At 43.1% G+C, this 26,493-nt stretch overlaps 1 protein-coding gene across 9 annotated transcripts in view; it reads right to left on the bottom strand.

Annotated features, from left to right (window-relative positions):
* LIMCH1 (LIM and calponin homology domains 1) overlaps positions 1-26,493 on the bottom strand; it is a 240,122-nt gene that overhangs the window by 145,957 nt on the left and 67,672 nt on the right. For all 9 annotated transcript variants that reach the window (XM_089525164.1, XM_089525162.1, XM_089525160.1 and 6 more), the window contains exon 2: positions 1,314-1,384. In XM_089525164.1, coding sequence (XP_089381290.1) covers positions 1,314-1,384 — 71 coding nt within the window. The remainder of the gene's footprint in view (positions 1-1,313; positions 1,385-26,493) is intronic.

Here is a 26,493-nt window from a genome sequence, read left to right as displayed (position 1 = left end):
ATGGGGAAAGTAATGCCTTCATTTTGTCCCCTCCTCCATCGCTACACCCTTGCACCAGTTTTCTGACATGTCAATGAATGAGAGGGCAGTCTTACCCAGAGTAGTCCCAGGGTTAGGAACATGCCACCTGCCCTAAAGAGTTCAGTTAGTAAAGCAACAAACATACTTTAATTCTTGTCAAAAATGTCTCCCTCCCAGATTTTTTACTTCACCCAACAGGACCTCAGTGAAAATCCTGAGAATTAAGAATACAATTTTTTATTTCTCCCCCACCCTCAAAACTGAATAATTTGAAATTATTTTTCCCCTCACATTGGGCAAAAGTACAAGATATTTATGTGAACTTTTCAGTGCTTTTTCATACTTGGTAACAAATTTGTTTGAGCAAAATCAAGTAAAGTTTTGGTATTGTACAGGAAACCATTTTTTTCTGTGTTGGAAACAGCATTTTAGGTTAGGAGACACCATTCTGTGCAAAAGTATAGTATTGCATGCAAATTAATTTTTCACAAAACAAATCCTGAAATGTAAAAAACCCCAACAAATCAGTTACTGACCAATTTCTCAGTGGCGTCTCTGGATGTGCTGAGACACCCTTTCCCGTTGTAGGTAAGTACAAGAATATGCAAATATTCTTGACATTCCTATTGAAAATTAAACCAGTTCCTATTTGGATCCACCTCATGTATTTTTTCTTAATTTGATGTGACAGTACAGAACTCAGGAAAGTGATTCCAGAGAGAATTGTGAAAACTAAAAGCAAAGTACCCTGGATAAATCTGGGGATACTACAGCTGATTCCTGCTAGCAAAAAGAGACGCCTACATATTAAATAATACTGGATAATATTTAAGAGTTTCCCTTGTGAACTATACAAAGTATATATTACATAAGGAATGGAAGAGTTCCCACCAGATGTTCATGCATATGTTGGGAATGCTTTGAGAACAGACCGTGAACACCCAATTTAAAAACATGTAAAACATCTTGATGATGAGCCTAAGTTGTTTGTTTTGGCTAATATAATTTAAGTTTGAGGTGCTCCACACAAGAGGTTTTCTTTGGCTTGAGGTTAGTTGGCTCCTAGCATAAGGTCTCTACAACAGTACAATAGCAGAAGGTTCTACCATAGTCTTTTCATCTAGATAGCTGGCGAAACATTTCTAGGGCCAGGTCAACAAACCAAACCCTTTTTAACAAATGGTACTGTGGATCCTCCATAAATTTTATCTCCAAAGCTACAGACAGTTCATTATGTTCACTTCACTTCTCAAAGTGAAACAAAAAGTAAGTCAGCATGTAACATTACTTACTCACACAGCAGAACACCATTTTCCAGCCCCGACCGAAAATCTTTATCACCAAAAGATCTTCCAGTTACTTGCTGTAAAAAAAAGGAGGAGAAATACCAAATTAGGGTGTGTTTTGTTTTGGCTTTTTTGTCTTGACCAAAAATGATTGCAATGACCAAGTTGGCTGAGGATAATGGAAAATATAGGGAAACACATCTGGAGACCTCCATGCTGTTGTATGGTAAGTCAACCCAGTCCAACATCTGTGCCTGTTCTTGAATAAGAGCCTTGGCCTTTTACTACAGATCTATTTTCAGCTTCTGACTTAATGGCTAACATTAAAGGTTCTCTCCAGACCTATTTTATGAAAGAATACAGCTTAAGTAATTCTAATTATTTATTGACATCAACTGGTAAAAGCCCAAGCTGTCACCACCAACGGACTGTCATCTGCAGAACTGTCTTTATGCCTTTTATTATGTAAAATCTCCATTATGTTGATGTTTCTGAATTTTATGCAACTAATAAATCAGGATCTTGCACTATGAGAACTTATTGTATGCCACAGGGGGCTGTTTGGCATTTAGGCTGCACAAGGAACTAAAAGAGGTTCCGTTTTGGAGTTTTTATGTTGATTCAATATACAAAGGGCTATCTATATCCAAATTACTTATATACGGTATATACTCATGTTTAAGTCTAGAAATTTAGGTCAAAAAATTGACCCAAAAAACTTGAGTCGACTTATCCATGGGTCAATGTAAGTACTGTATCTTAATTCTTATTTAAAAGAAGGATTCATCCTCTGGTGAAAAGCAAGAGTATAATCTGTCCTGGAAGCACTGACCCCCTCTATTCTGTCATCTATCCAGCTTTAAAAGTAAGCACAAATAATTATGTCTGCTGGAATTTTGCAAGTTCTTTGACATTGTTTTCCTTTGCTTCATCCTTTAGATCCTTTGCTAAATGCCCCTAAGTTTTACCCTCAACTTATCCATGGGTCATAGCAAAATCCATAATTTTGGCCCCAAAACTTGCCCTCGACTTATACATGAGGTCGACTTATAGTCGAGTATATACGGTAATAACATAATACAAAGTGTTACTAACAAACACACAACAGGAAGGCCTATTTCTGAACAAATCTTGTTATTGTTGTCGTTTTTAAAATGCACTTTGTTGTTTTTTTAATTAAAGTGTAGGAGTGAGCCAGGTTGGAGAAGCAAATCCTCCCACAAGCAGATTCACCATTTTACACAAATATGACATCATAATTATAACTCTCTATGGGAATCCTATGATAGCAGGTAGAAGGATACCTTTTCAAAGCAAAGTTATTGCCACTTGAAAACCTCATCAAGCCCCTTTTATCTGTTGGATAAGAAATGTCTAGTGCAACAGCACCTCTCTGGAGCTGCATTATGTGTTGGTTAAGGGGCAGGACTACCACATTTACTTCCAACAAGGTTAAGTTCCTTAATTTAATGTGTAAATGCCCCACTATGCCCCAATAAATGCTTCACATCCCATCTTGCAACCCAATTAGAATGTGACGTAAGTACTAGTGACTTAACTAGCTGTCATTCAACTTCTCTCTTCCAATGTCTACCACCACCACCCATTCCATCCTCATCTTCAACTTCAAATACTGGCACACAGCAAGTTACACTCTCTGCTCTAACACCAATGCACCTTATTCTACTCGCCAATACAGGCTGCTATTTTTGGGGTACAGGAATTGGGGTAGAGGCAGAGCTGAACATGATTCAATAATTTGCATCAATGAGGAGGGAAAAACAGGAGACTTCAACTTGACAATCCAGCAAGAACTGTCTTTCCTTAAAAAATGCACAGGATCAAACAATCGTATCTCATGCTCTATTCATGCCTGTGTTTATTGCCAAGTCTTTGATAAGCCTAGAAAAACAGGAAGAGTTTGCTTTTTGTGTGACATCATGACTAAAATCAAGAAATTGGCACGGAAAGACAAAACTGAGCATAATTACTCTTCTTACCTAAACAAGAGAAGGACAGTATCTGTAGTTCTGCCACTCTGCCTTCTCCTTTCAATTTCCAAGAGCCTATCTGAGGCTCTTTTAAAAGCCCAACTAGAATAAATGGGAAATTAGTAGTGGCTATCTCAACATGGGCTTAGATATTACTGTTGGAGGCAAAAAAAAATCCTTTTTAACCCATGGACCTCTCCTTAGTCTTGGCTCAAATTAAAGCAGGAAAAGAGACCTTGGATTCCCTTCATCCCATTTGTGTCTGCATTGCCCCCCCTCTAACACACACACAGGTTACTGTTGCCAACGTACAGATCTAACCAACACACTGTCCTTACTTTGGGTGTGAGAGAAGCAGCAAAGCTTTATCAAAAACAAAATGAAGATGGGCCAGTCACTTCAATTATACCCCACTTTTTTCTCAAGGCAGCTCCTCTCTCAGTCTTCTAGTTCACCCTGTTACACTGTTAGTATGAAGGACAAGCAGAAAACCCCAAGAAAAATGTATTTCCCGTCATTCCCTGTACATCCATCACAGTTAGCCAGAACACCAGGGTGGTGGTAGAAACAAGTATACTGTTTCACAACTGCTTCCATCATTATAGCTATCTGAAGGGCCAGAGTATACATCTGGGGTGGTAGTGGGAACTATACAACATATGATCCTAAGTGCAAAGGTACATCACTGAATACCAGTCAGACTTATCTACGTCATAGTAATTCTGATCTCTGTGTATAGTTGTGAAAGCTAAACAGTGAAGAATGGTGACAAGAAAGGAATCGAATCATTTGAAATGTGGTGAAGGAGGTAGGTTCTTTGAATACCACGGGCCATCCAAAAGACTAACAAATGAGTCTGGGAGATCTTTCCCTAAAAGCCAAAATGATTAAGCTTGGGCTATTGTACTTTGGATACATTAGATGAAATTACTCTAGGAAGGCAGTAGGAAAAGAGGAAGACTGCATTACAGGTGGATACACTCAATCAAGGTAATCACAACCCCCAGTTTGCAGGACCTGAGCAGGACTGTTGATGACAGGGTAACTTGGAGCTATCTGGACCCAGGCTTCTATAATAACTGTTTTCCCCTAGTGGTTAAGCCAAATAAAGCTCCAGAGATCTTGCTATATATTTAAGTTATTTTTTGCAAACTGTATACCCTATTTAAATGACTAAACATGTTTTTGAAAAACCAGTGATTATCATAAAGAACAAATCCCAGAAAAACCAAATCTACATGGTCTCCCCCAACTTATGTATGTACAAGCATATACTTATATTTACATGTATAAACATCTACACATGTACAACATACATATAAACTCTTCAGGCCATTGGGCCTGAAAAGGAAGAGCCCTCCCCTCCCAACTGTCATCTTCTGGCCTGGGAAGGAGTGAAAGGACATGCCCAACGCCATAGAGCCTGGCCTCGATTAAGAAAAAGAGCCCTCCCTCCAGTCCATCTGCCTTGGTCCAGGCCTCAGAGGGAGAGAAGAATGCTGGACCTGATCCCCTTCCCCCCTCACCATTCCCTTCTCCTTTGTGTTGTGTCTTTTTAGATTGTAAGCCAGAGGGCAGGGAACCATCTATTATCCCCTCTGTTGTAAACCGCTCAGATTCCCAGTGATTGGGCGGTATATAAATAAAACCTATTATTATTATTATTATTATTATTATTATTATTACATGCAGGTGGGTGTGGGAGTATAGGCAATAGAATACACACTCGTATGTAAATTGGCAGATTACTGCCAAAAGCGGTTGTTTCATGACCACAAAACAAAGCCATATTACACAATTGTTTTCAGCACGCATCAGTTCATATTACTGAAGCTTGACATGATCCACTGCATTAGGCTAACAAGCCCCAGGTGTCAAAACAGCTTACAGTTAAAAAGAGGGGAAGCAAAAGGTTACAAATAATGAAACAGATGCTATCCCCAGGTGAATTTTTTCCTTTTCCACAATATTTCAGAAGCCAACCAGCTGGGCAATGCCAAAACTTAATGAGACCCTGGCTTGCTCCTTGATGTGATTATTTGGTTTTATGTGTGATGGATAGCGAGCAAAGAGGGGCATTTATTTCCCGCAGTGTATTAGGGGTGCATTATGTGAAACACAGCCATAAAGAGATCATTTATCTTTAAAAGGATGCAGGGATTGTGGTGGACAAAGCATCCATTTAGTTGTTTATTTGCACTAAATAGTTTTCATACTGCTCTGCTTAGAGAAAAATAGTCAAAACATATGCATGGGGGTCTGAAGCAAAAACTCTTTCGTTAAGACTGCTAGAGCAAAACTAAAATAGCTGCAGAGATTATTCTAAAGACTTGGAGGCTAAAATCCATAGGCCTCTTGCTCAGGAATGTAGCTTCCAAGTTGTATGTCCAGTAATTTTTCTAGTTACTTCAATAGGAGTGAACGGGAAGACGTGTTTTGTGGACTGCCATGTTCATAGCTTTAAGCATTTGGTTGTATTTACCACAATGTCAGACCACAGAGAAGTATTGGCAAAAAGTAAGTCATCTGATCAAAGTAAAAATAAAAATTAAGAAGTAGATGAGATATGCTATTATTTCACATTAACAAGTAAACCCTCTTTTGGTCTCCACAGCTGTTCCACACATTGGCTAAATAGTGAAAATTTGGAACAGAGAAACCACCAATGTTTGTACATAAATCATCATTACCGCAAACACTGTATGTGATCTATAAGAAACCATTGTGGTTTGTCTTCTAATATGGAGCAAATAGTACCTCCCAGCCTCCTCCTTCTTTCACTTTCTTAGCTTCACTGGCATCATTTTTTCTTTTTTAGCAACCAGGCAATAGAAGCAGGCAAATCTAGGAAAATGAGTTAACGGGGAAAGAGAGGGTGTCCTGCTGTGGATCATACTCACACATGAGTAAAGACAGGAAGGGAAGTCTCAGCTGCATAGTGTGCCTTTAACTTATCAAGTAATTTAGCTCTCAGAGTTCACTCTGTATAGTTAAAGTAGGTAGGCAGAAAGAAGAAAGCATTTGCTCATTTTTGGAAGGAGGAAGTGTGTCCATCCATGTTTATAATGTCTAAACTGGAGTCTGTGTGTCGCTCCCCACCACTGCCACACTGAAATAGGAAGACACCATGCAGATCTCAGAGGGGTGGAGGGTAGAGCTGAACAAATTATACGTTATGACTTAGAAACAAACAGGATTGTTGTGTTTTCCAAATTCATTGATTTACACAAATCAAATGCTGTCAGACATCTGACTTACCTGACTATTTTATAGTTTAAAGTCAGACTATTTTATAGTTTATTTTATAGTTTAAAGATAGGGCACTGTGTGAAACTATGACGGCTGAAGCAGTGTTTAGACTCAGCCAATATGAATGTTCTGTTGTATTCTATGGTGTGGGGTTTTGTGTGTGTTGTTGTTGTTGGTTTTTTTTTAAAAAAACCACTATCCTGCTGTATGAAGCAGATGAATAGTTCATTTATAACTTAAAACACAGCTTTTGTTTTTTTAAAAAACTCACAAGATATACAAATAAAAATCAAGCAGCAGTATGAGCTAGGTGTAAATTAATGTCATGCTTTAAAACACAGCAACTAAGAAGGTGCAACAAATAAAATAAAATAAAATAAAAAAATTGCAAGGCATCAGGCTCAGAGGCAAACTAGCCTTCCTGAGGGGAAAGGATTCAAAAGTCACTGTGCCACAACAGGAAAAATAAACTTTCCTAGCTCCTCACCCACATAACTTCTAAAGGTGTGTGAGTCACATATGGTTCAATACACGGAGCAGGTGCTTCACCCTACTGTTAGCATGAGGTGTCTGTCCACTCAGTAGCAGTGGAGGATCCAAAGAACATCTAACAAGCAAGGCAAGGAGGCAGTCAGGAAGGCTGGCTAGCTTGTGGCCTTTAAATAAAAGCAAGTTTCTAGACTTTATGGCTGCTATTAAATGTTGGAGAAAAGAAAGCAGCTTTAAATCTTAAAAAGCTTTTTTTTAAAGTGCATAAATAAGATGTCAAGTGATTCTGATTACACTTTAATGTCTTTTCCCTCATATGACTCACAAGACCTACAAAAAAAAATCAGGAGAATAAGAGAAGTTATATGAAATTCCTTCCTTGTACATTTTTTTCTTTTCACAGATCTGACATGGAATTTGGGCCTGGGAGAGAGAGGGGGGAGGAGAGAGAAATTTTAGGCAAACAACATATACAGCCATGTTTTCAAAACATGTCAGGATATGAACTTACTGTGTAGATGACAGTTGCTCTTGAAATGCATAATTGCAAATAACTTTACAGAATAGTGGGTAGTGCTCTGCAGTGCACCTTTGGGCATCCATCATAACTATTATGGGTTCCATATTGATTGATGATAATCAGTACAAGAACACAATTGGCCGCTGACTTCAGTGAGATGGAGGGTTTGCATCAGAAGCTGTGTTAAACCTGTCCAGACTGTCTAACCAGCCCATTGATTCAGAAACTAGAATATTATTTATTTATTTATTTATTTATTTATTGAGTGCTATAAAGTTTGCACAGTGCTTTACATAGGAACTTATCGCACACACATTTGTCTCCGTTCTGGGCATGGGCAGGGAACGCACATGGCCGAGTGAAAACAGAGTTTACTGCATGCTAAGCTGTCGGCAAGGTGTCCCCATGCCATCGCCAACCCTAACCCATCACCAAGCCGGGCTGAGACGCATGAATTTTGATCAGCTGGAAAACTTTCTTGCTCCGCTGGAATCTAGGGGACAGGTTAGGGTTGGTGGTGGCATGGGGACACCTTGCCAACAGTTTAGCATGCAATAAACTCCATTTTCTCTCAGCCACGCGTGTTCCCTGCCCATGTCCAGAACAGAGAGAAAAATGTCTGTGATAAGCTCCAGAGTAAGGGTCAAATAAAACAGTAATAACAAAAAGAATAAAAACCTGCCAAGCGTCATCCAATGTAAAACAACATTACATGATTAAAATATCTCTAAAATAATACTAATCAGTATACAATAAAAACAAAGTAAGCAGCAGATTAGTCATTCTTTGGACTGCAGTTCCCAGAAACTCCCCACCAGCATAGCTAGCCTGGCTGGGAGTTGTGGGAGTTACAAACCAAAAAGGGAAATTTCCCAAGTGCTGGATTTAATTTGCAAGGTGTTTGCACGGTTTCAGACAGACATCCTTCCCATTAGTTGATACCTGATCCTTTTTAACTGGAGATTCCAGGGATTAAACCTGGGACCTTCTATATGCAAAGCATGTGTCCGACAACTGAACTATGGCCCCATTCCAATGAGGAATATATGCATGCCTCTGCACATTCATTTTAAGCAGATCTGACGTTAACTTGCATGCATCCATTAACCTATAATGGATACGAGGGCATCCCAGAGCCCCACAAAGCCTATTCGTGCCTTGCTTTGTTTCCCTGCATCAGTGAAAGAATAGGACACCTCGTACTTCACAGAGCTCTAAATCTGTACAGCTAAGCGTATAATAGGCAGATCACACTCATCCACAATTGAAAATGACACACTAAGAGAGAGATTGTGTTTGGTATGTCTGGTGCAAACAGAGAGAAGGGTGCAAATAAGAAGGGTACAAATAGTAACCAAGGAACAACATTAGTAAAAGTGGGGTGGGGGAACTATGCAAATGCAATGTAGCATTAGCAGTCTAGCCCTCAATATAGTCAAGAGTCTTCTGCATACAAACCCATATGTTAGTGTTTTCCAGATTTTTCCATTTTCAGAGCACATTTCTCACACTGACTTTATACTCACTAACTCTATATTCCTTTAACACTGCAGAGGACTGCCTGGCATGTGCAAAGGTACAAATACCTTTAATTCAGGTTAAAAACCAGGCCATAAACTTAACATAAATGCTAATGTTCCCTTAAATCACCAACAACAATATCAACAGAAAACTACAGGAAATACAGTCGGCCTTTCTTATACACGTTTTTTTATATACGGATTCAAGCATCCACGATTTGAAAATGTTCAAAAAAAGTATAAATTTCAAATATCAAACCTTGATTTTTCAATTTTTATAAGGAATACCATTTTGCTATATCATTTATTATATTTAATGGGACTTGAGCATCCACTGATTTTGTTATCCACGGGGGATCTTGGAACCAAACCCCAGCGTATAACAAGGGTCCACTGTATAGAGGCATACATGTAGTGTGATTTTTAAAATTAAAACTATATTATCACCATCATCATCTTTCTTTATACCTTCCCTTTCCCTAAAACTGGGACTCAAGGAGCTTAAATACAACATAGTTAAAAAATAGAGGGGGGGAATCAACATTAAAATAGAATAAAACTACTAACAGCAACAAAAATAATTTAAAACATACTGTTAAAATGAAAAAGAACAGTTAAAAACAATACAATTTAAACATTGCAAAACACTCTTAAAAGCCCTTACAGTATTTTAAAATCCTTCAACATTCAAAACTACAATAATAATAATAATAATAATAATAATAATAGATCTTCCTGCTAATAGAAGGTTAGCAAGGAAAGGGGTCACAGTAAACTGTTCTGAGATTTCCCCACATTTAGTCTCAAAATGTTCATTTTTCCTAGTTCTTAGCCACAACTCAATGAAAGGGAATCATGGAAGTATAGTGAGAGAAGAATTATATGACCAGTTGCCAAAACCACCGATACACACATGGAGTCCACACATTTGTCCAGTTCTTCCCACTGAAAGAGACAGGGGTAATTGTATGCATAACTCATATTACCATATAACCATGCTCAACAGCACTTGTGGACAGGAGCATATAAACTGGTCCTTAGGGTAAACCCACGTAACAACCTAATTTTGCCATTCATTTTGCAACCACAGCCATGCTGTGTCTGGAATCTTGTTAACATCATTTTCAGCATTTATGTTTTCAGTGCTGTACTCATGTACACAGCAGGTTATCAACATCTTTCGAAAAAAACAAGCCTTAAAGCAATTACCTTCCAGTGGATTTCTCCCCAGGGATGACCATTTTAGAATCAAGGTAATAATTGGGTGTAATTTTTTTATTTGGTCCTCCTTTTGCACCTATCTGTGACTAATGATGCAGTTCTGGAGAAAATGGAATCGCTAATCCATTTCTACATAACAAGGCAGAGAAAGACACACCGATTTATTTCTGGCGCATCCAGTCAAAATTATTTGCAATGCTGTAAAATGGCAATTGCTCCACTGCTTTTATTTCCTCCTGCTGGTTTAGATACGGGGCGGTTTTGTTTGCAAGGCATGGAGTGAGGAGATGGATGGTTCAAACAATCGTCTGCTCTTTTTTATTATTATTGTTAGAACACCTGCTGCCTCTGTCAGCACAGACTCATCCATTATGCAACGCGCAAGTGGGGATGGGACCGCAAGCAGTAATTCTGAAATGGAGTGTCAATGCAAAGATACACAAAGGATAATTTTACACTTTATTTTTAAGGAGGATTTGTTTCCCCTTAATTTCTGTTTATGTTGCTGCTTTGTGCTCAGTAACAAGCTTCAATTCCAGTAGAACTGTGTTTTTTTAAAGGTCAGAATTATTTATTTTTAAAAATCAGATATTTATGATCTACTGCAATGAATTACTAGAACTCCCATTCTGCTCAGTGCTATGTTGGGATGCACTCCAAAATAGCTAAAGCGTAACCATTTCTATAATTTTTTGTGGGTTTATCGGGCTATGTGGCCATGTTCTAGAAGAGTTTATTCCTGACGTTTGGCCAGCATCTGTGGCTGGCAACTTCAAAGAAACCATTTCTCTTCATATTAAAAAGCTCAGGCTTTAAATGAGCTACAAAATATGTGACCAAGGTAGGCTTGCATATGGACATTTGCCAGGTTACTTTGATCAAGTAAGAAACTAGGCACTGAATGTAGGCAGTAAAGGGCCCTCTCTCTTCTCAGCTAGCAATGTGCAAGAATGCTATAACAACAAAAGTGTGTGGGCAGATAACAAAAGGGAAAAAATCTTGGGGATAGCTTTCTGAATAAATCCAAATTGGCCTTAGAAAATGTGTTCAGGTCATAGAATTAATTTGATACGGAACTGGCTCCAACATCAAAGGGAACGGGATCATAGAAAATATTTTAAGTGACATCCATATATAACTAGCATACAGATCAGAAATATATACTGTACTCCATTATTCTAGTCATTTAAAAGAATCTAGGCCCAGCCCCACAGGACACTAAACTGCATAAAATTTTCATAGTCTAATTTAGGACTCGATGTGCAAATTGTGAAGAAAAAAAACCTTGCCAACATTTATTTAAACCACACAGCACAAAGGTAGTCCACTTGTACCATCCAAATCATATCAAATAAAATAATTATTGAATTAATTTATATTCTCAACCTCTGATCATTCCAAATCAGAAGTTTCTCTTTTATTACAAATAATTTACAATTATGTGGGACAAATACAAAACAAACAAACAATCAAAAAGCAAAGTCCATTATTTCTTTTTCTCTCTGCACAAAACCTTTCTCATTCACACATACCTTTAAAGATTACTTCTGCATTTTTTAAAAACCACATTCATAAACTTGACAGTATACCAATCGAAAAATCAGCCAAAGGCCACAAAATCACCCCTACTTAATCTTCCAGTCCCATTCGGATCCTACTCCAAGATTTAAGGAATTCCCTTTCAATTAATGTTCACATTCTTTGATGACCATTTACCTTCATAAATTAAATTCAAAATAAAACTTTTCCTGCATCAGTTAGCCTGCAGTTATTGGGAGTTTGTTTATCCTCCATCTGTAGTGTGCCGTTCTTTCTCTATGTCTGAAGAGGACATGAGCCTCTCACCAATATATGTTATGAAAACTTAATATTCTGTAAGTAAACTTATTTTGTATGTTTTTATAAAAACGACTATATGCCTCTTTTATTTCTCTTCCAGATCCTGTGGGGAAGGGGTGGGACTAGTTATTGCTCACCTGCTGCTTATGAATACTCATTAGTTAAGTAATTCTACTGTCTCTCATATTCCTCAACAGAAAGAACCCCTCTTTACATTTCGAAAAACTCTTACAAGGAAATATTCCAGGCCTCTCTCACACCTTCTTAGGCAGAGCATATAGGGAGGGAAGGTTACTTTATCTCTCCATAACTCAATTTTTTTCACCAAAAATTATCCCCCTCCTCATGAATTAAGTTTCTGAAAACTTCAATTGGAACTCATGCAACTTTTTGCTATGCTTAAATGTCTTTAGGGGAAATGGTGATCAGCACATGGAGAGAGAAGTGCTAACCTTCCCTTCTCAGCTGCAATCCCCTGCTATGACAACTACCCTTCCACAGACCCCAATGACCACACAGGGATCTGTGGAATAGGTCCAGGATCAGGGCTCCATGGGACCTGGATGCTAGAATAGTTCCCCAATCACATTCTGAGCAGAGTTGTTTTGTGACTAGACCACTGTAGGGGGTAAGAACATCTAATCCTTCTTTGCTCTGTTATATTCCACTGTTGCTTCTCAGCTGGGAGTTGAACACTAGCCAGTACCAGCACGCTTAGGGGCTTCTAGTGGCTGATTGATCCCCAGTGAAGCCATCACATTTGTCATCAATATAATAACAAGTATATATTGCCTTTGAAATTCTAGGAATTATCAGAAGAGCTCTTTCTACATGTCAGTGCAGTCACTTGTCATACTTATTCTCATTTCCATTGGTACACAAAATATTTGCATGAGACAAAATCTTTTTGCCTTGAGTTTTTGTGCTTTTTTATAAACTGAAGCTAAATTGCAAACTATGCAATAACTGACAATGTAGCCCTTTGATTTAGATTTTGACAATTGCTCATGCTGAGTAGATTAAAGAAATGAGACTACAATAAGAGCTGCCTTTCAGTAGTTTTGGCTTTCTTTGTTTTCTTCTTCTTCTTCCAAGCATCCTTGGTATGGGATGTTAAATAATGGGGAAAGTAAAGGACATATCATTTGTTCTTAAATCTAATCCAAATAATTTTATTTTTATTTTCTCATTCCTAATCCAGACCCATACTGGCACAATATTGACAAATGATTGTAGGAAGTGACTTGAAGTTTGTGACAATCAGCTTTTGATTGTACAACACTCCTTTAAAAGATTTTGAATAGGGTTGGGGAAACTTTTTCAGCCCAAGAGCCACATTTCAACCTCGGAATGGTCTTTGAGGAAACATACCAGCAGTGGGTTTGGCTACAATATGACTTCTGCCCATTTTAAGTAGGGATGGGGAGGTTACAGTGCTGCTGAACTACAATTGCTATCAGCCTTCATCATTGGCCATGGGAGTAATGGAGGACAGTTCTGAAGCCGACTGTAAGATTTTGCAAAATGAAAGACTCAGACCTATGAGTCTGAAATGCACAGATCACAGTCCTGTGCAGTCCTAATGATAATTCTGTCATTGCCACTCAGAAATGTACAACTTCTCAACACAAAGTAGCATTAGTCCTAAAAGAGTCAATTCATGGAGCACAGTGCCACGGTTACAAGAGAACACTTCCTATCCAGGTCTCCTTTTTGCTCTCCCCTCCTTCACCCTCCTTTTGCTTTCTGCCCTAAATTGCTCAGAAGGAGCAAATGAAATCTCTGTGCAGTGCCATGTAGAAGGTGTGCTGTTAGTTGTGATGGAGGAGGGAAAGGACAATGACAATGACATTCATACCAAAGCTGATCTCTACATCTCAGATGGCTCTCAGAAGAAGCAAAAGCAATAGAACCATTGTGGAAAAGCCAGTTAGTTCTGGAAGGGAAGTTGGGGCGATATAAAGAACTCAAAGAACACCTGCAAATAGGAAAGGTTGCCTTGACACACTGAGGCCTGCTTCATCTGCAAAAGTAACCTTTTTGGTGCACAAAATAGTGTGCTTTATGTGTAAAATCCTCATTTTCTGTATATGTTGATTGTTCTGCAAAAACAATTTTTGTGTCAACAGCCAAGTTTTCATCCTAATTATCCCCCCCCCCCTACAAAATGCCCTAAAGTGGGGGAAATAATCAGAAACACTCATACCGCTACATGGCAAGGAGAAAACCTTTGAAATTATTCATTGCTAACTTTTCCCACTCCTATTTGGGGGGGAAGCTGGCCAGAAGCTGGCCAATCCAGCTTTCTCAGGAGCGGCATCATGCTGCCCCTTCAGGGCCATCTGTTTTGCCCCTAAGTAAATATTTACATCTCTAGTCAAGATGCATAATTTTAAGTACAGCAGAAAGAAAGAAAAAGCATATGAAGAAACAACAAAGCCCTTCCCCAAAAGAAGTGGGGATACCAGCAGATTTGGGTACGCAGAAGAAATGTAATGTGTAGAAGAAATGAAGGCCAGACTGCGAAGGTTCATGGGATCATCCTCTGTACAACAGAAGTTCCCCAAGTACATATTAAAAATCTTCAGAAGATTGTTATGAAGACCTAACAAGTTTCCAAATTATAGATTTATTGAGTGTCTGAATCTCACACCCTCCAACACTACACAGATGAAAAATGGAACATGTGTGTGTATACCACCCAACATTTCAGATGAAAACCAGGAGCATCTTGATCACATCTAAGTGTGGTAAAGATGGAAAAAGTTATTAATGAGGAAGAACAAAAAGCTATGAGAGACTGCAACAGTTTGCTTTTCCCTGAGCCTACTGGGCAGGGCAAGATTCACCCTGAGTTAATTGAGGACCAATTACTTTTGCATGAACTCAGTTTGTAATGACTGAAGTCAGCAAAGCACAAAAGGAAAATGTGGGAGATAGGGAGAAAAACTTATCTTAGAAGCATCTGAAAAAGTGGGTTGGCAGAGGATTAATTACTTCTGCGGCTGCCAAAGAAGGACAGTTGGAGGCTATGGACTCTGTCTCTCAGAGCCACAGATACTCTTAGAGATCCTTTCACCATACGTAAGAATATTGCCAGAACTTAGGTTTACTGCATAAAATCATTTTACCATAACAGATGGTGAAAAACAATTAGTGAGGCAGAAATCCCAAAGACACTTACTTGGCTCCATAAAGGACTTCTCTCCCTTGAAGACAGAAGTTAGTTCTGAGTAAGCATCTGTAGGACGCAGTGTAAAAGTACAGTCCTATATATCTCTGCTCAGTAGGAAACTGCACTAAATTCAAAGGGGTTGGCTCCCAGGAAAGTGGGTATAGAGTTGCAGTCTAAGTCTCTTAAAATATATCGAAAAAACGGCTAAAAGCCAAAACATTTTCTTTGTATTGAATTTCCAAGCCACAAGCCAGAACACACTGATATTTACTCCAAGGCTAATAAAGAAAATTATGGTGTGGCCTTTGGTTACCATTTCAAAGAGAAATACTTCTTTAAAGTTTGTTTTATGTCAAGAAGTTTACAACTTGCCAAAACAAAAACAGATTTGGATGAATTAAATGCACTTCTGAATGTGATTTAGTATATCCAATCGTTCTGCTTGAAGTGCTTCTTGCACTGTTGCTCTGCACCACATCCTGCAATTGATTACCAACAAGCTCTCTCTCCTTCTTCTTCTCTTCGTTGAGCCTAAGTGAGAAATCTGGAACTAGAAAATGCAAGTTTATGTGGCAGAGATGTAAAACAACTCTTTACCATGTCATTTCTCAAAGACAATACGCCACTTAATTGCTTTTTGGAGATTCACGAAATCTCTTTCAGCCAGGAAATAAATGATATTTCAGAAATGTTATCAATGCCTACCAGCCATAATGGCTTTAAATTACTTCTAGGATCAAAGACAGTACACCATTCAATTGGAGCTTAGAAAATATACTTTTTGGACTACAACTTCCAGAATTCCCAGCTAGCATGGCCATGTCACTTGCTGGAAAGCGCAAGGAGGAGGATGTACTTCTGTTCTGTGGGATTCCTGTGGGCATTGGGTTAGCCATGCTGGGAAAAACGATACCCGATTCAAAATAAAGCTTTGGTCTGAGCCACTTCAGCTCTTTGATGTTCTTAATGCCCATTCAATTTATCCTGCCTGCTTCGGTCTTAGGCCAAGGGAAATTTACTGGACATATCTGAATGCAGCTTCAAACGGATGTTACACAACAATGGTGAAGCCACAAATGTAAGACATGCCACCCCTTGCTAAGTACTGCCTTCCAGATGTTGACGTTCCCCACAAAGCTCTCAGCACCATTTTAAAGTCATTACAGGCACCAGATGGCCAAGTTTATAGTTTTAGTTTGGTTTACAATTATTTACAATTGCTAGAGTGAGTTTGTGAACTTGACCCAGCAGCCCATTAGCACGTTGCATAGATGGAAGATGTTAAGAGTTCTATAAAACTTCCCTAGAGAAACTTGTATCAAGAGGATCATCCTCTATGGCAGAATAAATCGCACTGGTATCCCACCCACTGCACCCCTTTGTTCGCATTTCTTTCCAAAAATAGGAACGAGACAGCATGTACATTAAACAACTGTTTAAAAAAATAAAATTCTAATTAAAGTTTTAAGGGCAGTTGGTTAATTATTTAAAATTCTTTGTGAACTTTAACAATGCATTTGTTGAAGATATATCATCAACAAATAGGTGAATGATAAAAGCTAGATGGGGTTAATGCAGCAAAGGTCTGGTATTTAAGGGTTGTACCAAAATGAAACCTTTCTATGTCTGCTTGAATCCTATGGCAGAGAGTGAGGGTGTTTAGCTGATTGAAATCAGTAGGATTTTGCATGTCACTAACTTTGGTTGGATCATGATCCTTGGGATTATTATACAGCAGCCTGCTGCTATTTTGTTCACATCGCAAGCATGCAAATGCTCCAAAACAGCAGTCAACAGCTTTGTCCTTATGTGGCTTGCAAGTAAATTAGACTGACAATGATCTCCAAAACACTACAGCTAAAAAAGCCCAAAGAGAGCAATGTTTCAAAAGAATCACAGGTAGAATCCATATTAAGAGGATGTCAATATCTACACAATAAACTATTTCACTGCCAACAAAAAGTCTAGAAATTAACACCAATAGCAGATTGAGCAGCCCTTTTAAAGAGTCCCAGGACCAGCTTCAGGTGGCAGTAGGAATTGAGAAGGTAGCTGGTAAACAGCATGTATCATAGTTTTAATCTCAACTGGGAATGACCTTGTCAACACTTCTGATAACAGGTCTTGATAAGATCCAGGTTATAAAATGGCCATGTAATCACTATTAGTTGTGGATATTTTTTTCCTGATTTGAAAACTTTGCAATTTTGAGGGTATGGTCCGCACAGTGGCTGGAAGGAAAAATTCGGCTTCGTTTTGTTGTTATTGTGTGCCTTCAAGTAATTTCTGACTTATGGCGACTCTAAGGCAAGCCTATCATAGGGTTTTCTTGTCAGGTTTCTTCAGATGAGATTTGCCGTTGCCTTCCTCTGAGGCTAAGACAGTGTGACTTGCCCAAGGTCACCTAGTGGGTTTCAATGGCCAAGCTGGGATTTGAACCCTGATCTCCCAGTGTCTTAGTCCAAAAACCAAACCATTACACCACATTGACCCTCTTTGGCTCTGTTATCCACCCTGTATTAGATCAATATTGGCTTCAGCTTTATTAATTTGAAGGAGATTCATCCAGCTCTTCAACCAAGCAAGGCGCTCACAGCAGTTTACAAAAGAAATCATTCCCTATTGGCCTGAAGGTTTTCATTCCAGCATCCTCAAGCAGTGGAAGGACAGGTTGCTTACCTGTAACAGTATATCTTCGAGTGGTCATCTGCGAATACATACAAATGGGTTTCACTGCGCCTGCGCAGTGCTGTTCAGAACCTTCTGGAATCACTGGGCAAAGTTCACTTTGCAACATATAGAAACTTTTTGGCGGTAACTCCGCCCACCCGTTATAAGACCCCTGCCTTCCCGCTCTTTCCCCAGTTCCGCAATTTTTCCGCCAAGCAGGCGATGGAGAGAGCCAATAAGAGCAGGACACTGAGGGGATGGACGGGTGGGATTTGTATGTATTCGCAGATGACCACTCGAAGAAATACTGTTACAGGTAAGCAACCTGTCCTTCTTCTTCGTGGTCTCTGCGAATCATACAAATGGGTTTAGACTGACAAGCTTAGGTATGCGGTGGAGGGAGTGTCCTGAAACCAAAGCTATGGTAAACCAAAGGTACATTTATTGCAACAATAAACACCTTGCACCATAAAAGAAGTCAGTCCTTTTGTTCTTGTAGACAACAACATAGCAACCACATTGCTAAACCTGAGAATGGGAGATAAGGTCGTGCAAGACCATCCCATTGAACTAGTGACAGTCAACATAGAACAGAATGTAACTCAAAGGCATTATATACATGAATGCTGACACACAACCATCAATAGTGCAATCAATGCAACCCTGAGACCAACACAGCCTTCCCGAAGGCTGCGTCCCGGATGGCTCTGGTGTCCAACCTATAATGCTTGATAAAAGTCAGAGGTTGGGACCAAACAGCAGCCTTGCAAACATCCTCTAAAGGAATCCCCGCCAGGAAAGCAGAGGATGCTGACACTGCCCTCGTGGAGTGGGACCGAACCCTGCCAGGGGAAGGTTTGCCCAAGAGTTCATAGCAGAGGTGGATGGTACCGGCCACCCATTTGGAAAACCTCTGCGCAGACACAGGCAACCCCTTCTTCGGTACCGAGTAGCATTGGAAAAGTCTCTCGGACCGACTGGAGGCAGCAGTTCTGTCCAGGTAAAACGCCAGCGCCCTCCTGACATCCAGAGAGTGCAGGCTGCGCTCCGCATCCGAGGTCGGATTGGAAGCGAGGGTCGGCAACACAATGTCCTGGCACATGTGGAAAGCAGACACAACCTTAGGCAAAAAAGTAATGTCTGTCCGCAGGACCACCTTGTCCTTGTGAAACCTCAGGAAGGGTTGGTCCCTCTGCAAGGCACAGAGTTCGCCCGCACGGCGGGCAGAAGTGATGGCCACAAGAAAGGCGGTCTTCCAGGTCAATAGTCTCAAGTCCGCTGTGGCCATCGGTTCAAAGGGCTTGGATTGGAGGGCGGACAGTACCGACTCCAAACTCCAAGCCGGTGCCGGTACCGAGACAGGAGGATAAAGATTAGCACAACCCTTCAGAAACCCCTTCACCAAAGGGTCTCTGAAGAAAGAAACCCTCCCCCCGAACTGGTATTTGGCACAAATGGCCGACAAGTAACATTTGATGGACGTGAGGGACAGTCCACTGTCCAAAAGAGCCATCAAGAACTCCAGCACCACTGGAGTGGACACCTGTGTAGGAGACAAACCCTTTTGCTCAAGGAAGAGGCAAAATCTCCTCCACTTAAAGGCGTAAGAACGCTGAGTAGAGGGTTTCCTTGCAGCCAGGATCACCGTCCTCACGGCCTCAGGGAGGGCGGTCAGGGTAGGATTCTCCAAGCCACCAGCGGGAGGCTGTCGATGTCCGGATGGAGAATGCGTCCGTCCTGGATAGACAGCAGGTCCGGGCGAGGCTCGAGGCGAAGGAAGCACCTCCTGGAAAGATGCAGCAGGGATGCGAACCAAGGCTGTCTCGGCCACCATGGTGTGATCAGGATCGCGTCCGTACGGTCCACCATCATCTTGGACACCACCCTGATGATGAGAGGGAAGGGGGGAAAGGCATACAGGAGCTCCCCCGACCACAGGAAGGTGAATTCATCTCCAAGGGAGCCGGGCATTGACCTGCTGGAGCAGAACTGGGGACAGTGGCTGTTCCAATCGGTCGCGAAGAGGTCGATCCGAGGGGTTCCCCACCTGTCGAACAAGACGCTGACCGTCTCCGGATGGAGCCTCCACTCGTGGCACACCGAGGGCGATCTGCTCAGGCGATCCGCCAACTCGTTGTCCTCTCCCGGCAGGTGGATCGCCTGAAGTAGGACCTGTCTCTGGATGCACCAGTCCCAGATGCGCAGGGTAATCTCGAGGAGAGTCCTTGACTTGGTGCCACCCTGCTTGTTGATGTAATACATCACCGTAGTATTGTCCGTTCTCAGGAGCACCACCCTGCCTGTCACCGCGGATTCGAAAGCTCTCAGAGCCTTTTCGACCGCGAGCATCTCCAGGGCATTGATGTGAAGGAGGCTGTCTGAGTCTGACCATTTGTCCTTGACAACTAGGTCGAGGAGATGGGCACCCCAGCCCTCTAGGGACGCATCGGTTGTCAACGTCACCTGTGGCTGCGGTTGGTGGAAAGGCATCCCAGCGCACACGTTGTGCTCGTCCAGCCACCAACTCAGGGAGGCGGCCACCGGCCTCGGTACCGTTAACCACCTGGACGGGGAATCCTCCATCGGGGAGAAGACCGACAGAAACCAAGCCTGGAGTGGGCGTAGGCGAAGTCTCGACCACGGTGTCACGAAGGTCGTCGACGCCATGTGTCCCAGGGCGATCTGGACGTCCCTGGCTCTCACTCTTCTGTGGGAGATGCAGGGGCTCAGTGATGTCACCAGTGCTTGGAATCGGTCTGCCGGAAGGAAGGCGGAGCATCTTTCGGAGTCGAGGACGGCCCCGATGAACTTGACCTGTCTGGACGGAGTGAACTGTGACTTCTCTCTGTTGATCACCAGCCCGAGAGAGTCCAGCAGCCGGGTGGCGAAAGAAATTGCCTCTTGGAGGTTCTGCTGGGAGTCCGCGACAAACAGCCAGTCGTCTAAATAAGGGAAGACCCTGTAGCCTCTTTGGTGGAGATAAGCTACCACTGGGGCCATGCACTTTGTGAAGACCCGTGGAGCTGTGGCAAGACCGAACGGGAGCACATTGTAATGGTAGGCGTCGGCGCCGACGGCGAAGGCGAGGAATCTCCGGTGGGACTCCCGAATTCCGATGTGGAAGTAGGCGTCCTTCAAATCGATTGTCGCGAACCATAGGCCCTGGTGCAAAAGAGGCAAAATGGAGGCCAGGGTTACCATACGAAACCGGCGATATTGGAGGAAGAGGTTTAAGTCTCTCAGTCCAGAATTGGTCTAATGCCACCGTCGGCCTTCGGCACCGTGAAGTACCTGGAGAAAAAGGCCGTATGGAAGGAATCAGGGGATAGAGGGGAAATAGCCCCTTTGTCCATTAAGGCGCGCACTTCGTTGAGAAGGGTGTCCGAGGGTGGGGTGGAAATGAAAGCTCCGGTGGACGGGAGCTCTTCGAACTCGAGGGTATAGCCCCTACGGACGATGTTTAGCACCCAAGAGGCGGAGGAGATGGAAGCCCATATGTTCACAAAGGGCCTAAGAATGTCCAAAAGCATCTCGGGGAGGCGAAGTGCGCGGGAAGGTTTCATGCCCTCTTTTTGGATTGGTCAGGGTCTTGCCGTCGGTTCCTGCGGTACCGGGAAGACTGATTGCGGCGGCCAGAGGATGATGGGGACTGGGACGGATATCTCTGACGCTGAGAGCCCTGTTGTTGAAACTGCCGGTCCTGGTAGGAGGACCTGTTGAATTGGCCCTGCTGCTGTTGCCAAGGGCGGAACCTCCTACGGAAGGGAGCCGGGGCGGGGGCAGACATACCATGCTTTCTTGCCGCCGCCTTCAGCCTGAACTTTCGGTTCAGCTTGTCATCCGTCTCGGCATGGAAGAGGCCCGAATCATCTATCGGCATGTCCTCGATGGTGGACCTGACGCTGGCATTGAGGTCCGATCCCCGCAACCAGGCGTGCCTCCTTAGGGCGATAGAAGCCGCCATGGCTCTGCCCGAGCACTCCACAACGTTCCTGGATGCAGTAATGAGCCATGCCCCGATGGAGTGGGTCTCATCTCTAATTTCAGTGAGGGTCCGCTGGGCTTCGTCAGGAACGTCGGGCACGATAGGGGAAATGCCCTCCATAAGGGTTTGTATATAGGCCCCCATACACGCGGTGTAGTTGGTTGCTTTCACCACGAGAGCCGCAGCCGCATATGCCTTCCTGGCTAAGGCATCGATCTTCTTGGCCTCCTTATCAAACGGTACCGCCGCCTGACGTTGAGTCGCGGTTTGTTGAGCACCCTCAACAATGGCTGAATTCTGTCGGGGGTGGGAGGTGAGCCATGGTGCCGCCGGAGCCGAAACCTTGTAAAGGGACTCAATCTTGCGCGGCGGGCCTAAGAGTGAGGAAGGACAGTCCCACGAGCGTCTGACCAGGGCCTCTAGGGACAGCATGAACGGGACCAGAGGTGTTGAATGGGCCCGACTGCGGACCCTGCGCTCGAGGGGGTCCTTGGCCTCTTCTTCAGGGAACGCAAGGTCAATGTCCAGAGCCCTGGACATCTTGATGACATGCTCAAGAAACGACCTAACGTCGTCCGTAGGCGAGGCTGCCTCAGGATGATGCAGGAGCTGTGGAGAGTCCCGGGTCCGGTCGTCCTCACCCGAAGAATACTCTGAGGCTACGGGCTCGGGTTCGGAATCTGACGCTGTCAGGTCCACAGGGGCATACGGTCTGGGGTGTTCCGCAGGCCTGTTTGCACCAAGAGATGGAACCGCCGTCGACGGGCCTGGCCGATCGGTGTGCCCTTGGCGGTGGCGTTCCTGATCCCGAGGCTGGTCACAACCACGAAGGCGGTCCCGACTTCGGGCAGGCTTGGCCAGAGCCACCTCTCTAGGGACTGGAAGGAAGAATTGATCAGTCTCCGAATCATAGTAATACTGAGGGTCAAGGGCCGGAGAACGTGAAGCCAACGAAGCTGGAGAGGGAGATCTCGGCGGATGGTCGGCGACGTCCTCGTCGTCCGAAAGAAGAAAGGGAAGCGTCGTCGAAGCCGATTGTGCCTGGACTGGTACAGCCTGGGTGACGGCGTCCCGATCGTGGGCCCTCGCCGGAGGATGGTCAAGGTCCCTCGCGGGCGGATGAGTGTCCACCATTGGTGTGGCCAGAGGATCAGTGAGTCTCGGAGAGCCGGGACGCGGGCGGTCACGGCGGGACTCCCGGTGGGATTTTCGGGAAACGGATGCGTCGTCCGAGCGCCTCTTGGAGGGGGAGCTTGAGTGAGAGCTGGGCTTAGAAGTTGACTTAGCCTTCTTAGCCGAAGAAGATGAAGCCGCGTCCGGCTGAGGCTGCCTCTTCTTGGCAGACTTGTGATGAGACGGCGCATCCGGAGGAAAGAATTGGATCGGGGACTCCGAAATGGTAGCCGCACGGCCTGCCCGATCCTTGGTACGAGTGGTGGAGTCCCTCGAGCCCGAGGGCTCCTCGGAGATGGAGATGCTCGGCGCGGGGTCATCGGACCCGACCGGCCTGGGTTGGTCCGACGATCCGGACTTGGACTTGGTCCTCTTGGAGCTGGAGGATCCCGAGGAGGACTTCTTCTCCAAAGACGCCCGGGGCATCCCCGATGTTTCGGAGGGAACTCCCTCGTTGCGGCTAGGAGCAGAATCTGAACCCACCGACCCCGGTAGACGGGGGTGCTTTAAGGGTTTGGAAGCGGCACTGGGCTTAGTGGAGCCACGGGCCGGCGGACGAGCAGCGTCCGAACTCTCCAAGTCCCGCGCCAGCGAAGTAGAAGGGGGCGCACTTGAAGGGCCACTACGAGCCTGGGGAGCTGGAGCAGAGGCAGAAGGGGCCGAGGCAGGCCGAGAGTCCCCTTCCCTAATCTTGCCCTGGGCAATAGCAGACGTCAGCCGCGACTCCCGATTTTTGCGGGCTTGGGAAGACATCGACTTACAGAGACTGCAGACCCTGGGGTCGTGGTCCCGGCCCAGGCAGAAGAGGCAAGAAGAGTGAGGGTCCTGAACAGGAACCTTTCCTCCGCAGATGTCACATTTTTTAAACGGAGGAGACATCCTGAGGGGTCAAAGAAGAAGCGAAGTCCAAAAACAGTCCGAGGTCAGGTTAACGAGGAAGACGGAAAGCCAAAGTCAAACAGTCCGAGTCAAAGTACCAGTGAAATCCGAAATGAGCAAGAGCGAAGTTCCAAACAGCAACTAGCGCGGCGGAAAAAAGGAACTGGGGAAAGAGCGGGAAGGCAGGGGTCTTATAACGGGTGGGCGGAGTTACCGCCAAAAAGTTTCTATATGTTGCAAAGTGAACTTTGCCCAGTGATTCCAGAAGGTTCCGAACAGCACTGCGCAGGCGCAGTGAAACCCATTTGTATGATTCGCAGAGACCACGAAGAAGAAGTACAGAAAGACCTTTGCAAGTCTGGAAACGACAACAGTCTTTAAAAATAGAAAAAGAAAATAAAACTTATAGTCACCAGATGGCCACTTTGAAATCTGCACCATCCATGTTTCCCAAGGAAGAACTTCTATTTGCCTTGAACTGGAAATGAGGACTTGGGGAGGAAAGACTTGCTTGTTCACTAAAGCGATAAATAAGATGGGGCCATGACTTAGGAGACATAGTCCACAAGGGGGATAATATGTAATTCCTCTTTCCCCCCCCCTCCATTTAGGCCAGCGGTTCTCAACCTGTGGGTCACGACTCCTTTGGGGGTCCAACGACCCTTTCACAGGGGTCGCCTAAGACCATCAGAAAACACATATTTCTGATGGTATTAGGAACCAAGACGAAAATAATTTTATGGTTGGGGGTCACCACAACATGAGGAACTGTATTAAAGGGTCGCAGCATTAGGAAGGTTGAGAACCTCTGACTTAGGCCATAGCTGGAGAGACATCCACATGGATTACACCAAAGAAAAGGCAGCATCTTAAAAGCATTTTTTATCATTATTTTTGGACAACAGCAGGGACAGAAAAAGTTCTAACCTCTCCACTCCTGTATCCCTAAATAGTCTCAAGGTTTCTTAGCTTGCTATTTGCATAATAAAAATATACAAATTAATTACATTCCTTCAGTTACTGTGCAATTTAGTTTAGCCTTCTGGAATGGGGTTAGCACAGCTTCCTTTCATTTTCATAACTGGTTGCTGAAAATGTGTAATCCTGATGGGTAGACCTTTTGGCCATTCCATATAATTTCAAACAAACAGAAGCCCATTCCCATCCTATCCTCACCAAAGTGGATGAACCAAGAGGACGTTTAAGTATCCTGAATCTTAATGTCCCCCCCCTCCAAAAAAATCACACAGACTGTTTCCCACCAGATATTTCTACCTTTTTGTTTCTACTGAATTATTAGACCAAAGAGGGAAATCCGAGACAGAGAAAGTTTGTAGGCCTTCCCATTCCTTTGCCAATAAATACGGGTTTGATATTAGCACTTTTACTGAATTAACAGCTTGCTCTCTTCTCTCGTCTTTCCTCTGGGGGCAACAAAATAAAAATTACCTGAAAGTATGGATGGTGCATGTTTAAAGTGTTCCATGGTTTGTTCTCAATGAGTTAGTTCAAAATATATAAATGTTCCCCTCCACAGAAATATCAATAAAAGGTGAAAGATTTATATTCTGGTTTTCCTTTAGATCATATAGTTCTCAGTGAGCACTTTTTTAAACTGTGGTCATTTCCAGCCCTTCTGGTTTATTCTATATTTTTAAAAATCATCTAAATGAAAACGTTTGGGGATTTTAATCAGGCCAAAGAGTGTTCCAGATGCAGGTTCCAAAGTCTTGAAAATCTGTTAAACAATGACATAATACTTAAGAAATTCAACCATTCTATATTGTAAAGGGATTTTTAAAAATATAGAAAGAGGCTGGGGAGGGGGGGGGGAGACAGCAGAAGGCCATGGGAAAAAGAATACCAGACCAATAGACAAATTCACTTTCATATCCATGGCTTAACATTCAGTCCTCAATGTGGATGGAACTTACTTGCATCAATGTAAGTGATAAAGTTGTTGCTTTACAACACGCAGTGCTAGATAGGGTGAATTCAGTGACACAGTAGGCTCAGCTACAGTATCAAATGATCAACTGATGAGAATTCATGGATTTTTTGGGGGGGAAACTGTCATGTTTATGGAATTTTCCTTAGTGGTTTGGAGGGAGAAGTATACTGCAAATTAGCAACTAGAGACAACAATGGGATGAGAAAGAGGCCTAGCCAGCTAACACCTTGAGATATCTAAGAAGCAGTTGTTCAACCACAAGCAGGCCTGGTTATGGCTCCTTTCTCTCCAGGAATACAGAAACAAAGAACATTTTGAGAAGAGAACTCATTGCCATTCATACAAAGTCAACTTACTCTCCCCATGCCTTGCATAGGCAGATCTTACGTAAACTGCAGATTGCAGTATAATCTTGGCATGAATACTAACTTCCTTGCAGCTGAATTGTGCATGCATTTGTTTTAAGAACCCCACTTTTTAAAGTACTTTTTATGTTCCCAGTTAGAAATACCAAGATGTCCTTG

The sequence above is a fragment of the Sceloporus occidentalis genome, unplaced genomic scaffold (genome assembly GCF_023333645.1).
Source record: "Sceloporus occidentalis isolate IW3139 unplaced genomic scaffold, rSceOcc1.0.p SCAF_5, whole genome shotgun sequence".
Lineage (NCBI taxonomy): Eukaryota > Metazoa > Chordata > Lepidosauria > Squamata > Phrynosomatidae > Sceloporus > Sceloporus occidentalis.
Note: the sequence above shows the minus strand (reverse complement) of the source record. Positions and strands in the feature narration are given on the sequence as shown.